Raw genomic sequence first — 12793 nt, forward strand, 5'->3', positions numbered from 1 at the left:
CAGCCATGGGGTGGCTAAGTGTGTTGTTGTGAGCATCGGTTACTTGGTACTGGTGACCAAGTAGGTGTTGTTCAGGGTGGACCAGTTTCTCTAGGACCATAGTCACACTGGCACCAGTGTCCCTGTAGGCCTGAACCTCAACACCATTTATTAGGGGTAGCTGCTTGTACTTATCCATATTAAGGGGACAAGCAACTAAGGTGGCTAAATCAATAGCCCCCTCAGAGACTAACACAGCCTCTGTGGCCTCCCTAATAAGGCCAACCCCAACTAAGTTACCAATAGTGAGCCCAGCTACTCCCTTGGATTGGCTATTAGTAGGTTTGCTCCCACCACCACTGCTATTAGTAGGGACACTAGGTGTAGCAGTAGGGGTTGTAGTGGTAGGAGGCTTGGTGCCTTTCTTTGGACAACTGGGATCTGTTGTCCAATGGCCTTTTATTTTGCATAAATAGCACCATGGTTTCTTTTCCTTGTTCTGATTAAAAGAGGATTTGGGCCCACCACCCCCACCAGAGTGTTTTTGTGGGCCTGATGAAGACTCATTTTTAGATTTGTCCCCACCCTTGTCAGAAGACTTACCATCCTTCTTTTTGTTGCCATCTTTGTCACCCCCTGTATGAACTTTTCTGTTCACTCTTGTTCTGACCCATTTGTCTGCCTTCTTTCCCAATTCTTGGGGAGAGGTCAGATCAGAGTCCACCAAGTACTGGTGCAACAAATCAGACACACAATTATTAAGAATATGCACTCTCAGGATCAAGTTATACAGGCTGTCATAATCAGTAACTTTACTGCCATGTAACCACCCCTCCAAGGCCTTCACTGAATGGTCAATGAAATCAACCCAGTCTTGTGAAGACTCCTTTTTGGTCTCTCTGAACTTTATCCTGTACTGTTCAGTGGTTAAGCCATAACCATCCAGGAGTGCATTCTTAAGAACTTGGAAATTATTAGCATCATTTTCTTTCACAGTAAGGAGCCTATCCCTACCTTTTCCACTAAATGATAGCCATAGGATAGCAGCCCACTGCCTTTGAGGGACATCCTGTACAACACAGGCCCTCTCAAGTGCAGCAAACCACTTGTTAATGTCATCCCCCTCCTTATAAGGGGGAACTATCTTGTGCAGATTCCTGGAATCATGCTCTTTTGCAGGATGACTATGGGGAATACTGCTGCTGCCACCATGGGTTTCTAAACCCAGTTTCTGTCTCTCCTTCTCTACTTCTAAAGTCTGTCTATCCAAATCCAGCTGTTGCTTCTTGAGCTTCAGTCTGGTTTGTTCCACTCTCAATCTATTGAGCTCCCTTTCTAACAATCTGTCATCAGGGTGGGTGGGAGGGACATGCCTTGAAACAGAAGTATGGTGAGAATGGACAGAAGGAGACCTGTCCCTTACAGAAGCCACCCTAACAGCTTGGCTAACAGAAACATCACTACCAGTATGGTGAGAATAAATGCTTTTGCTATGATGTGAGACAACACTATTTATATGGTGTGGCTCATCATCATTACCAACTATGCTAGACTGTCTAGTAATGGGCAGGCTAGGAAGTTTCTTTCCTAAATCTTTTCCTGGGGGAGTCCCTGGATCTGATTGAGAACCATTAGCTACTTTTTCTACAGATTGGGCACTTATGGCGTTATCCTGTACTCTAAGCATGTTAATTAACAGTTCTAAGGAAGGATTCTTCCCTACACTCAAACCTCTCTCTATGCAGAGACTCCTTGCTCCTTTCCAGCTAAGGAGATCATATGCAAGTTTGGACAGATCAACATTTTGGCCTGTGCCAGACATTTTTAGAGAGAGTTAAAGTGATAGTAAAAGATACAAAGTTTGTCAGAGCTTTTAGAAAGACAGAGAAAAAAAAACTTTTAAAACTTTTTTGAACTTTTTAGAAAGTTAGAAGTACTTTTCAGCACTTAGAAAAGAGTGAAAAGAGGAAATGCAAAACTTTTTGGCTATGTGTATATACACTGACCTTGTTTTGTATATTTTTCTCTTATGAAAAGTACAATGACAAGAGTGGTAAGTAGTCTCAAAGCACTTATCCCACCGCTGCCACCAATGTAGGAGGCTGGACTGGCTTGTAGTGAGTACCAAGGGGTACTTGCACCTTGCACCAGGCCCAGTTATCCCTTATTAGTGTATAGGGTGTCTAGCAGCTTAGGCTGATAGATAATGGTAGCTTAGCAGAGCAGCTTAGGCTGAACTAGAAGACGTGTGAAGCTACTACAGTACCACTTAGTGTCATATGCACAATATCATAAGAAAACACAATACACAGTTATACTAAAAATAAAGGTACTTTATTTTTATGACAATATGCCAAAGTATCTTAGAGTGTACCCTCAGTGAGAGGATAGGAAATATACACAAGATATATATACACAATAGCAAAAATATGCAGTATAGTCTTAGAAAACAGTGCAAACAATGTATAGTTACAATAGGATGCAATGGGGAAACATAGGGATGGGGCAACACAAACCATATACTCCAAAAGTGGAATGCGAACCACGAATGGACCCCAAACCTATGTGACCTTGTAGAGGGTCGCTGGGACTATTAGAAAATAGTGAGAGTTAGAAAAATAACCCTCCCCAAGACCCTGAAAAGTGAGTGCAAAGTGCACTAAAGTTCCCCTAAGGACAAAGAAGTCGTGTTAGAGGAATAATGCAGGAAAGACACAAACCAACAATGCAACAACTGTGGATTTCCAATCTAGGGTACCTGTGGAACAAGGGGACCAAGTCCAAAAGTCACAAGCAAGTCGGAGATGGGCAAATGCCCAGGAAATGCCAGCTGCGGGTGCAAAGAAGCTTCTACTGGACAGAAGAAGCTGAGGTTTCTGCAGGAACGAAAAGGGCTAGAGACTTCCCCTTGGGTGGACGGATCCCTCTTGCTGTGTAGAGTCGTGCAGAAGTGTTTTCCCGCCGAAAGAACGCCAACAAGCCTTGCTAGCTGCAAATTGTGCGGTTAGTGTTTTTGGACGCTGCTGTGGCCCAGGAGGGACCAGGAGGTCGCAAATTGGACCAGCAGAGAGAGGGGACGTCGAGCAAGACAAGCAGCCCTCTCTGAAGCAGGTAGCACCCGGAGAAGGGCCAGAAACAGGCACTACGAGGATGCGTGAAACAGTGCTCGCCGAAGTTGCACAAAGGAGTCCCACGTCGCCGGAGACCAACTTAGAAAGTCGTGCAATGCAGGTTAGAGTGCCGTGGACCCAGGCTTGGCTGTGCACAAAGGATTTCCGCCGGAAGTGCACAGGGGCTGGAGTAGCTGCAAAGTCGCGGTTCCCAGCAATGCAGCCCAGCGAGGTGAGGCAAGGACTTACCTCCACCAAACTTGGACTGAAGAGTCACTGGACTGTGGAGGTCACTTGGACAGAGTTGCTGGATTCGAGGGACCTCGCTCGTCATGCTGAGAGGAGACCCAAGGGACCGGTAATGCAGCTTTTTGGTGCCTGCGGTTGCAGGGGGAAGATTCCGTCGACCCACGGGAGATTTCTTCGGAGCTTCTGGTGCAGAGAGGAGGCAGACTACCCCCACAGCATGCACAAGCAGGAAAACAGTCGAGAAGGCGGCAGGATCAGCGTTACAGAGTTGCAGAAGTCGTCTTTGCTACTATGTTGCAGGTTTGCAGGCTTCCAGCGCGGTCAGCAGTCGATTCCTTATCAGAAGGTGAAGAGAGAGATGCAGAGGAACTCGGATGAGCTCTTGCATTCGTTATCTAAAGTTTCCCCAGAGACAGAGACCCTAAATAGCCAGAAAAGAGGGTTTGGCTACCTAGGAGAGAGGATAGGCTAGCAACACCTGAAGGAGCCTATCACAAGGAGTCTCTGACGTCACCTGGTGGCACTGGCCACTCAGAGCAGTCCAGTATGCCAGCAGCACCTCTGTTTCCAAGATGGCAGAGGTCTGGAGCACACTGGAGGAGCTCTGGACACCTCCCAGGGGAGGTGCAGGTCAGGGGAGTGGTCATTCCCCTTTCCTTTGTCCAGTTTCGCGCCAGAGCAGGGGCTAAGGGGTCCCTGAACCGGTGTAGACTGGCTTATGCAGAATTGGGCACCTCTGTGCCCAACAAAGCATTTCCAGAGGCTGGGGGAGGCTACTCCTCCTCTGCCTTCACACCATTTTCCAAAGGGAGAGGGTGTCACACCCTCTCTCAGAGGAAGTTCTTTGTTCTGCCATCCTGGGCCAGGCCTGGCTGGACCCCAGGAGGGCAGATGCCTGTCTGAGGGGTTGGCAGCAGCAGCAGCTGCAGTGAAACCCCAGGAAGGGCAGTTTGGCAGTACCAGGGTCTGTGCTACAGACCACTGGGATCATGGGATTGTGCCAACTATGCCAGGATGGCATAGAGGGGGCAATTCCATGATCATAGACATGTTACATGGCCATATTCGGAGTTACCATTGTGAAGCTACATATAGGTAGTGACCTATATGTAGTGCACGCGTGTAATGGTGTCCCTGCACTCACAAAGTTCAGGGAATTGGCTCTGAACAATGTGGGGGCACCTTGGCTAGTGCCAGGGTGCCCTCACACTAAGTAACTTTGCACCTAACCTTTACCAGGTAAAGGTTAGACATATAGGTGACTTATAAGTTACTTAAGTGCAGTGTAAAATGGCTGTGAAATAACGTGGATGTTATTTCACCCAGGCTGCAGTGGCAGGCCTGTGTAAGAATTGTCAGAGCTCCCTATGGGTGGCACAAGAAATGCTGCAGCCCATAGGGATCTCCTGGAACCCCAATACCCTGGGTACCTCAGTACCATATACTAGGGAATTATAAGGGTGTTCCAGTAAGCCAATGTAAATTGGTAAAAATGGTCACTAGCCTGTTAGTGACAATTTGGAAAGAAATGAGAGAGCATAACCACTGAGGTTCTGATTAGCAGAGCCTCAGTGCGACAGTTAGTCACTACACAGGTAACACATTCAGGCACACTTATGAGCACTGGGGCCCTGGGTTACCAGGGTCCCAGTGACACATACAACTAAAACAACATATATACAGTGAAAAATGGGGGTAACATGCCAGGCAAGATGGTACTTTCCTACAAAACCCCCTGCCCTTCTCTCCTCACTTCAAGCACTGAGGCCAGCAGTAGACTTCTGCCTCCAGACAGCTAAAAGTGACCTAAAAATGATGCTGTAAAACTGTGGAGTCCTCTGAGCCAACCCTAAGCTTGTGAAGGAAGGAGCGACCGCTTTGCTCCTCTGCAGCTCTCCCTCTGTAGCATCTCTGGGAGGTCGCCACAAGTGGTTTTACGCATTGGTGAAAGTACGCCAAGGGCCTGGCCTCCTCCACTGTACCCCCCCCAGGCTGTTAGTGTAGGTCCTGGGGTTCTTGGTGCCACTAGAATTGGGGCTGCAGTATTTGTTCTCAAGTGAAGTTGATACAGAAGTCATGCAGGTCATTTGCTTCCTGGTGAAGCAGGTCCAAATATCCTCATTCTATGTAAGTCAAGTCCATAGGGAGAAACACGGGGGAGAGATACCAACATGAAGCATGTGGGGGAGGTGGAAGCAATACAGAGGCCCTGAGAGAAGCAACAGGGAGGACATGGTGAGGAAAGCAAACTAACTATGAGAGAGAGCAACATGGATCGCATTCACCGAGCAAAAGTAAATGGACAAGCGAGCAACGGGAGTGTGCAGGCGAGAAGCAGGCAGGCTACAGAGAGAGCCCACATGGAGCACACAAGGGAGACAGTGGGAAAACACATGCACTCTTGTGGTCTGCTTAAACAAAACAAAAAAGACACAGCTTGAAAAATAACTAGTGAAAGGACACAAGTAGTGAGTCTATGGACCAGGGGAGGGATCAACACAAGAAGTGGAAGAAAAGCCCACACAAACCAATGAATAAGAATCAAGTAAATGAGATTGACAATGAAGCCAACCAATGGTAAGGAATGAGTGAACTCCCAGCACACTGTAAGCTAACAATACATCTTGCAACAGACAGAGAATGCGCTGTCACATAGGCGAGACCTAAAACAAGCATTTTTAATGCAACGGGTCTTGCATTTGTTCGAGTTAGAGCTATTAGCATTGTAAAGCAAAAAAAAAAACGCAGCGCGATCGTGCTATGTAAAATGCAGCGCGATCGCACTGCATGGAAAATAAACAGATAAAGTAATCCGGACTTCAGGCTGAAAACATCGAACCTCGTATGTTTTTGGTACTTTACCGGTGCTGTGTAGGTGGGCTAAACACCGGAAAAGGCATGACGTATGCATGCCTTTCACAAATGAAGCAAGCGGATTTTAAAAGGCAAGCCCACGAAACAATGTAAGTGACTGACGTGGCATGGGTGTGGTTTCAAGCACAAAGAGAGATTACAGAATGGACGGAGCACTTTGTGCTCACCCATAAAAACTGCTGCTGGAATAAAATAAATGGCGATCAGTAGGTGTTACATTTCAATGTCTCCATTCCCCATGAGTTCTGGCCACTTCTCCATTGCTCAGTGACGGGCATTTACAACTGAGACAAGCGGTCTTTTGGGGATATCCCAGCCTCGATGAATACACAGGTGATGGATAATTTATTAACATTTCCTTAGACGCCTCCTTCACCTTATTGGCCAAAGCTATGATGCCCACTGTATCTAAAACCAAGGTGTGCCCAGTTTCAATTATGCAAGTGAAGTCTTGCGTACACCACATTATTGGCCTACCCGTAGTTTATGTAGGCTACTTCTTTTACTATATTTACAGCCTTATGTACATTTTACCCACAACCTCACAATGGCTTCTCGAAAAAGGGTAGGACAGTCCTCATTTTAGCATGAAAACCCACATTCAGGAAACTTCATGAACTGCGGGTCATAGCCATGGTATTTACAAGAATTATGTGAGGCTCCCAAGAGGAAACTATTTCAACTTTGGACACCATAGCTAAAATGTCCTACTCTACCATTCACCATCAAGTCTCGTACATTGGTGTTCACAAGCGCGAACATGCAGACAAGACTCATTTCCCTGAAACCCGTTGATTCCCTGTGAGTGATCAACACAAGCATTGTGGACATGCAGGGACAGGGAAACAAAACAAGATCTGACAAGAGCATGAAAAGATTTCCCCAGTGAAGGCTCCAGAAGCCCCACCAAAGGGACGAGACACACCATCGAAGTAGTCAATGCTTCTTGGTATCGTAAGGTCAGGGCAGCGGCTTCTCTGTGTGTTGACAGTAACTCTTCAGAGTGTACCCCAGAGGGTAACAGTGCCCAAGTAATCTGCAAGTAGCAGCAGATGGACCGAGACAACTCAATCATTTATCAGCCAACAGATGTTCACAACATGAAGATCTGTCTGCAGTGAGTTTGATCCATATTTTAGGATTGGCTGGACAGCTTCTCACCGCTCTACCTCTCTAATGCCACAGTTAAAAAAATTAGAACAAAAAATATATATTATATCTTTTTATATTCAGATTCTATACAGAGGAAAAGTTAAAGTGTCAGTGACTATTAAATATATATACAAACAAATAGAAGAAATGCTAAAGAAACACTGATTATTAGTGGGTTTTCTTGCAGTTATGAAATGGAAGAGAAAGGCTGCACTGTTACTGACAGTTAATAAATGCCTATGTAGTTATTATCCATGTAGGAAAGGCAGCCATTCCATTAAGTATTGTAGTTAAAATTATAATTTTTGATGACGTGGATTCTTAGTTATGAGCTTATCTGCCATTTTGAGGGAATATGACAGCACATTTTGAGCATATGAAAATACCACCTTTGGAGAGTAACTTTGCATGTTTTGCTGGTTTGACAGCAGTTAAGGCTGGTGATGGAAAAGTGTCATGATTATTTACCGGCCCAAGGACATCAATTAGCGGCTAATAGAATCCAGAATATAGCCCTAAACCTCATGCAATTATTGTGAGGATTTCCAGCAGTTCTGCAGCCTGTGTCTCCAAATAAAATCTGCGAGGACATCTGCTGACTGTGAATGGAACTGCAGTCTCACAAGTGCTTTCGTCACTGGTGACCATTACGTTGTTGGTCCTATCATGTGTGATGTCACCAGTGATGTAATCAAAGATGTTTTTTGTGATGCCAAGAGTGATGTTGTGTTAGATAATAAGTTACTGCAGGGAGGCAATTTAGTTTGCACAGCTAACAACCAAAACAGATATATTGTTGCTCTTTCTGACAACGCTAATCATTCATATAACTTTATATAAATGTTGCAGTTATTAGGTTCTGATTTACGTGGAGTCTGTACTCCCACTGAATAGTCTGTGGATGTGCCATTTACAGACTCCCAGTTGCCATTGCTCTGCATGACTATACTCCTCCCTTAAGTCACTTTAGAAATAACTATATATTTGTGTTCCATTTTGACAATCTTATTTAAATCTTATACGCACCACCTCCATGCCTTTAGACAGCCTCAGTCTAATTTGTTAATATCTTGTCTTCATCGGTGGCTGGTTTACAAACATCGCACTCCATTGGACAACCACTAAGCTCATATTGTATGAGCTCATCAAATCGCCCACCCTTTTTCAGGTAGCGACGCATTACCACTATACCGCGTGCATGTGGTTGGTTGGTAAAGCCCATCATTTACAAGTCACTTACCCCGTCTAGTTCGTACCGCAATAGGGTTGGAGATGGTCATGGTAAGGAATAGACAGTGCAAGTATCTTAATGGTTAGCATTTCATACCCCAAGTACACATGCGGTTTACATTCAGAGCAGGGCGCAGTTCCTATTACATAGTACGCCATAACACACACATTTCAATGTTCTCTGGCCTTGTATAGCACCACTAACCTATCTCCTAATGGAATGTTTCAAGTGTACAGACAATATACAGATATCTTCGAAAATACTCCTGTTGGACAGTGCTTGTAGTTTTAATGCAGTCTTGCATGTGCACAAGTGAATCCATAACATAGATATACATTATATAGAGGTCGGATTTGTTTTGTAAAAAGAAAAAAACTTTAATAATAAAAAATTTGTATTAAAACTAATATGAACTTAAAATAGTAAACTCTTAGATGTAGGTAAGGCAATGTTAACATGCTGTAAGTTAATATTAGAAATAAAATAGTAAATGTATTAAACCATAACATACATCACATCCCATTTATCTGCATCACATTACCCATCAGTTAGCACTAACTACACCCTCCCAGATATTATGATATCATAAAAAAGAGTGCTATGAAGCAAACAATCACACAACAAGGACAACATCAATTGGAACTCCTACAGCAAACAAACAAAACAATTCAAAACTCACAACATCACATTTAAAGATGTACACTAAACCCTCATAACAAAGTACATGAATACTCCAAAAAGAAACACAACACCAGTTACTCTGCATACAACATTCACAGCAGAAAACACAGAAACAATCTCACAACCACATAATTCCCTGCAGGATCTGGTAACACTACAGAAAATAACAAAGGAGTGTTTACCATATTGCTAAACAAAGGTAAGGTCAAACTGCGCTGACACCTTGATTATTGAAGTTCACATGTCTATGAATTTATTGTTCATTATGTTTCAGTTGCAACATTTAAATTCCATAGTTAAGCGGTGTAAAGCTCACAAATATGAAACCTCCTGAGGCTGCACAGTTTATAGACTTCACACAACTTTACATTTAGGGGAAGTTTCCCCCTAAGTGTTTTTTGCGGGAGAAACTTCCATCAAAAGCTTTCTTGTGAGACAATTCTCCTGCGAAACTACTTCGCAGGTGAATTATTTTAAAAGAAGGTTTTAATAGGATATTGCCCGGAAAAAAACGACTTTTTACTTGATTTCCAACCCACGTAGCTTTTTAAGTATCAATTAACGTTTTAAAACCTCTAATCTAACTCAGTCTGTGGATATGCGAAGCTGTCTGACTTAACAAGCACCGAGCTATAACCTTCACTTTTTAAAATCCCCCACTTCAGTCATGTATACTACCTGGTGCCCTGCCAGCATTCTGGTAGCAGCTGGAAGACGTTTGATTGTAGGGCCCAGATTTAGTTTCCTTCAAAGAATGGACAGTTGGAATGTGCTCCCTCACCTACACATATATACGATTTTTTGAAACCTTTGGTTTAGGAATTAGTGGAAGTTGGACGAGATCAGTTTGGTCACTGTCACATCTACAGAGATGTGTGTTGGGGAATAAACACTTGTCTGCAAACAATTATACTCACCGCAGGTCTTATAAAGGAGGACATTTGTCCTACTGCATAAGGTGCTCTTTTCTCCTGAGTTTGTCCCACTGTAACAGAGAACCTTGTAAGCGAATTGCTTTGAATGACTTATTTTCTTCTTTGTCTGCTTCTTGTCCTAGCAGAACATTCAGGGGCTATTTATCAAGGTTGTGCGTCGCCCTTGCATCACGCAAGGGTGTACAAGGGCGAAGCAAACCTAGTTGAGATTTATCAGGTAACGCATGGCCCAGAGGCATAACAAAACTTGAGGGGCACCCCACAAAGAACATGGAGAGACCCACCTCCAGATTCACTCCGGAGCCCTCAGGCCGGTGTACTGTGCTGAAGGGGTCCCCTGGAGCTTGGGCCCCCCCACGGCACCACAGAGGTCGTGGGTGCATTTGTTATGGCAAGCTCACCTTACACGGCCCTGTATGGCTTGAAAATCTAGAGTAATGCAAGGCAGATCGCTGCCTTGCGTTACTCTGTGGCAGGGAGGTGTTCTGTGGGCAGAGCACGGGTGTTCCCACGCAACCACTCATGGATTGAGAAATTTCCAGACTTACCAACATTGGTAGACCTGAGAATGCGTCAGAATTGGACACCTCCCTACCAGAGGTGCAACAAGGAGAAATCTTGCACAAAACAATCCTGCCTGGTTTTCAGAATATGGAACAATGTCAGTCACTAGCTGTTTTTTGTACTTGTTTCAGGGGCTTTGAATGAAATACATACACCTTTGGCCAATATGAAGCAATGAGCTTAGGAGCTAAACCTCACAAGGCTGCCATGTTTGTGTGTTGTGAGATTGTGTGCGCTAGGACCCTCGCGGTTCTAGATGGACTCAGGAAGTGCGTAACAGCTGGGAGGTGTTAGGATGTGGTTATTAATGATTATGACGTGATTCAACAGCAGTGTGTGATCATATACTGAGGAATAAAGATGTCTGTTAACGAGCTCTGTGTATGGTGCGAACATGCTCCCGGTTGGGGAGGACGCTACAATGTTCAGGAGGAGAGGAATTTGGTGGCCTGGAGAGCACAAGAGCAGATTTAGATTGCTTGGAATGGGAAATACTTGTGATTGTTTTTACACCTTGCAATCAATCACTGACCTTCTCATTTACACACCAAACTGACCCTGACTCGTCACCCACCAGGAGCCAGTCAAACACTGGCGACCACAAAGTGTGAGCCTTCTCATAGTTTTTTGATTGTAAAGAAATATAAATAGGTAAAACACATTAAAAACATGATGTTAGCTCAATAGCGAACCAGCCATCACCGTCCCCAGATGACGCTTACCTCGTAGTTAAGCCGACACACCTGCTGTTTGGTTTCTTCTGCTGTAATGACGAGGATCGCCGGGCTGAATTCTGAAGAGTCTGCAAACAACGCAAAAGTCAATGAGCAAAGAGCAGTGCTTCCCTTTCAGTATCACTCCTCCTAAGTATGTTAAGTTCCCTCTGAGGGCCAGATCTATACGGACCTTCTGTGGAGCACCTGAGAGATGCATCCTTCACATGAAATTTACACAAGACTGAGATTGGAAATGCTGCACATCTGTAGAGAGCCGGCACATCCTGGAGATGGCGGTTGCATCCTCAAAATTCACTGTAGAAAATCGCACTACATTCTCTAGGCAAATGACAATTTCTAAAAAGCTGCAGTCATTGCCGGATATGCTGCATTGAAAATTTTGTTGATGACACTTAAGAGAAATGTTTCCTCTCATGATCTTAGTAAATGTGGCCCAAATGTTTGATTCTGGTTCACACTTCCATCAACCACACCTCAATTTCAAAATCCCTCCTTACACTGTCTTCATTCTCAAAACACTTACCTTCTTACCAAAAAGACGACTGCACTGACAGCATGTGTGATTGGCATGGAAGTTCTAATACCGCTAGAGAGCACACCTAAGGAGACCGAGATCCCTCACTTTGCGCTTTCTGGTATGGTATCAGACGATCATTGTCAGAATATCATTTGGCATACATAATCCAACAATAATCATACTTTTAATGGATTGCTGATAAAGCCAATTTTCTATTATCTAGCAATGATTTCATGAAATCCTGTATGCAATACCCGAATTACATAATTCTAGGTGATTTTAATTTTCTTTTAGATGATTCCACTAACAATGAAACTGACCAACTCGTTGATAATTTGAGGTCCTTTAACCTTAATCAATTGGTAAATACAGTTACACATATGGCAGGCCATATCGTAGATGGTATTTTTATGAGTAATCCTCACTTGCAGCCGGAAGAAGTGCAGCTGTTAATTTTATCAGACCACAAAGCCATCAATTGTAGCTTAAATCATCTGGTTACAAACCCATCAGCTAATAAAACTGTGCAGGGCATATAATATTGGGCCTGGAATTATATCAACAAAACTGAACTTATTGATATTTTAACTGTTATTTTTGCCCCATCTCCCAAGTGATCCCAATAAAGCTATGGTTAATTATTCTGATTGGATCAACTCAGCAGTTACTAAACTGGCTCATTTTAAATTTGTCGAAAATCAAGGAGAAGGACACAGCTCCATGGTTTTCCCTAAACTCGGGGCCATCGAACAAAAATGTTGTAT

General features: G+C 44.0%; 1 protein-coding gene across 1 annotated transcript in view; it reads right to left on the minus strand.

The window, feature by feature from the left end:
• KCNH8 (potassium voltage-gated channel subfamily H member 8) overlaps positions 1-12793 on the minus strand; it is a 915601-nt gene that overhangs the window by 49632 nt on the left and 853176 nt on the right. The window contains exon 15 of the mRNA XM_069212070.1: positions 11498-11577. Coding sequence (XP_069068171.1) covers positions 11498-11577 — 80 coding nt within the window. The remainder of the gene's footprint in view (positions 1-11497; positions 11578-12793) is intronic.

The sequence above is a fragment of the Pleurodeles waltl genome, chromosome 10 (assembly GCF_031143425.1).
Source record: "Pleurodeles waltl isolate 20211129_DDA chromosome 10, aPleWal1.hap1.20221129, whole genome shotgun sequence".
Taxonomy (NCBI): Eukaryota; Metazoa; Chordata; class Amphibia; order Caudata; family Salamandridae; genus Pleurodeles; species Pleurodeles waltl.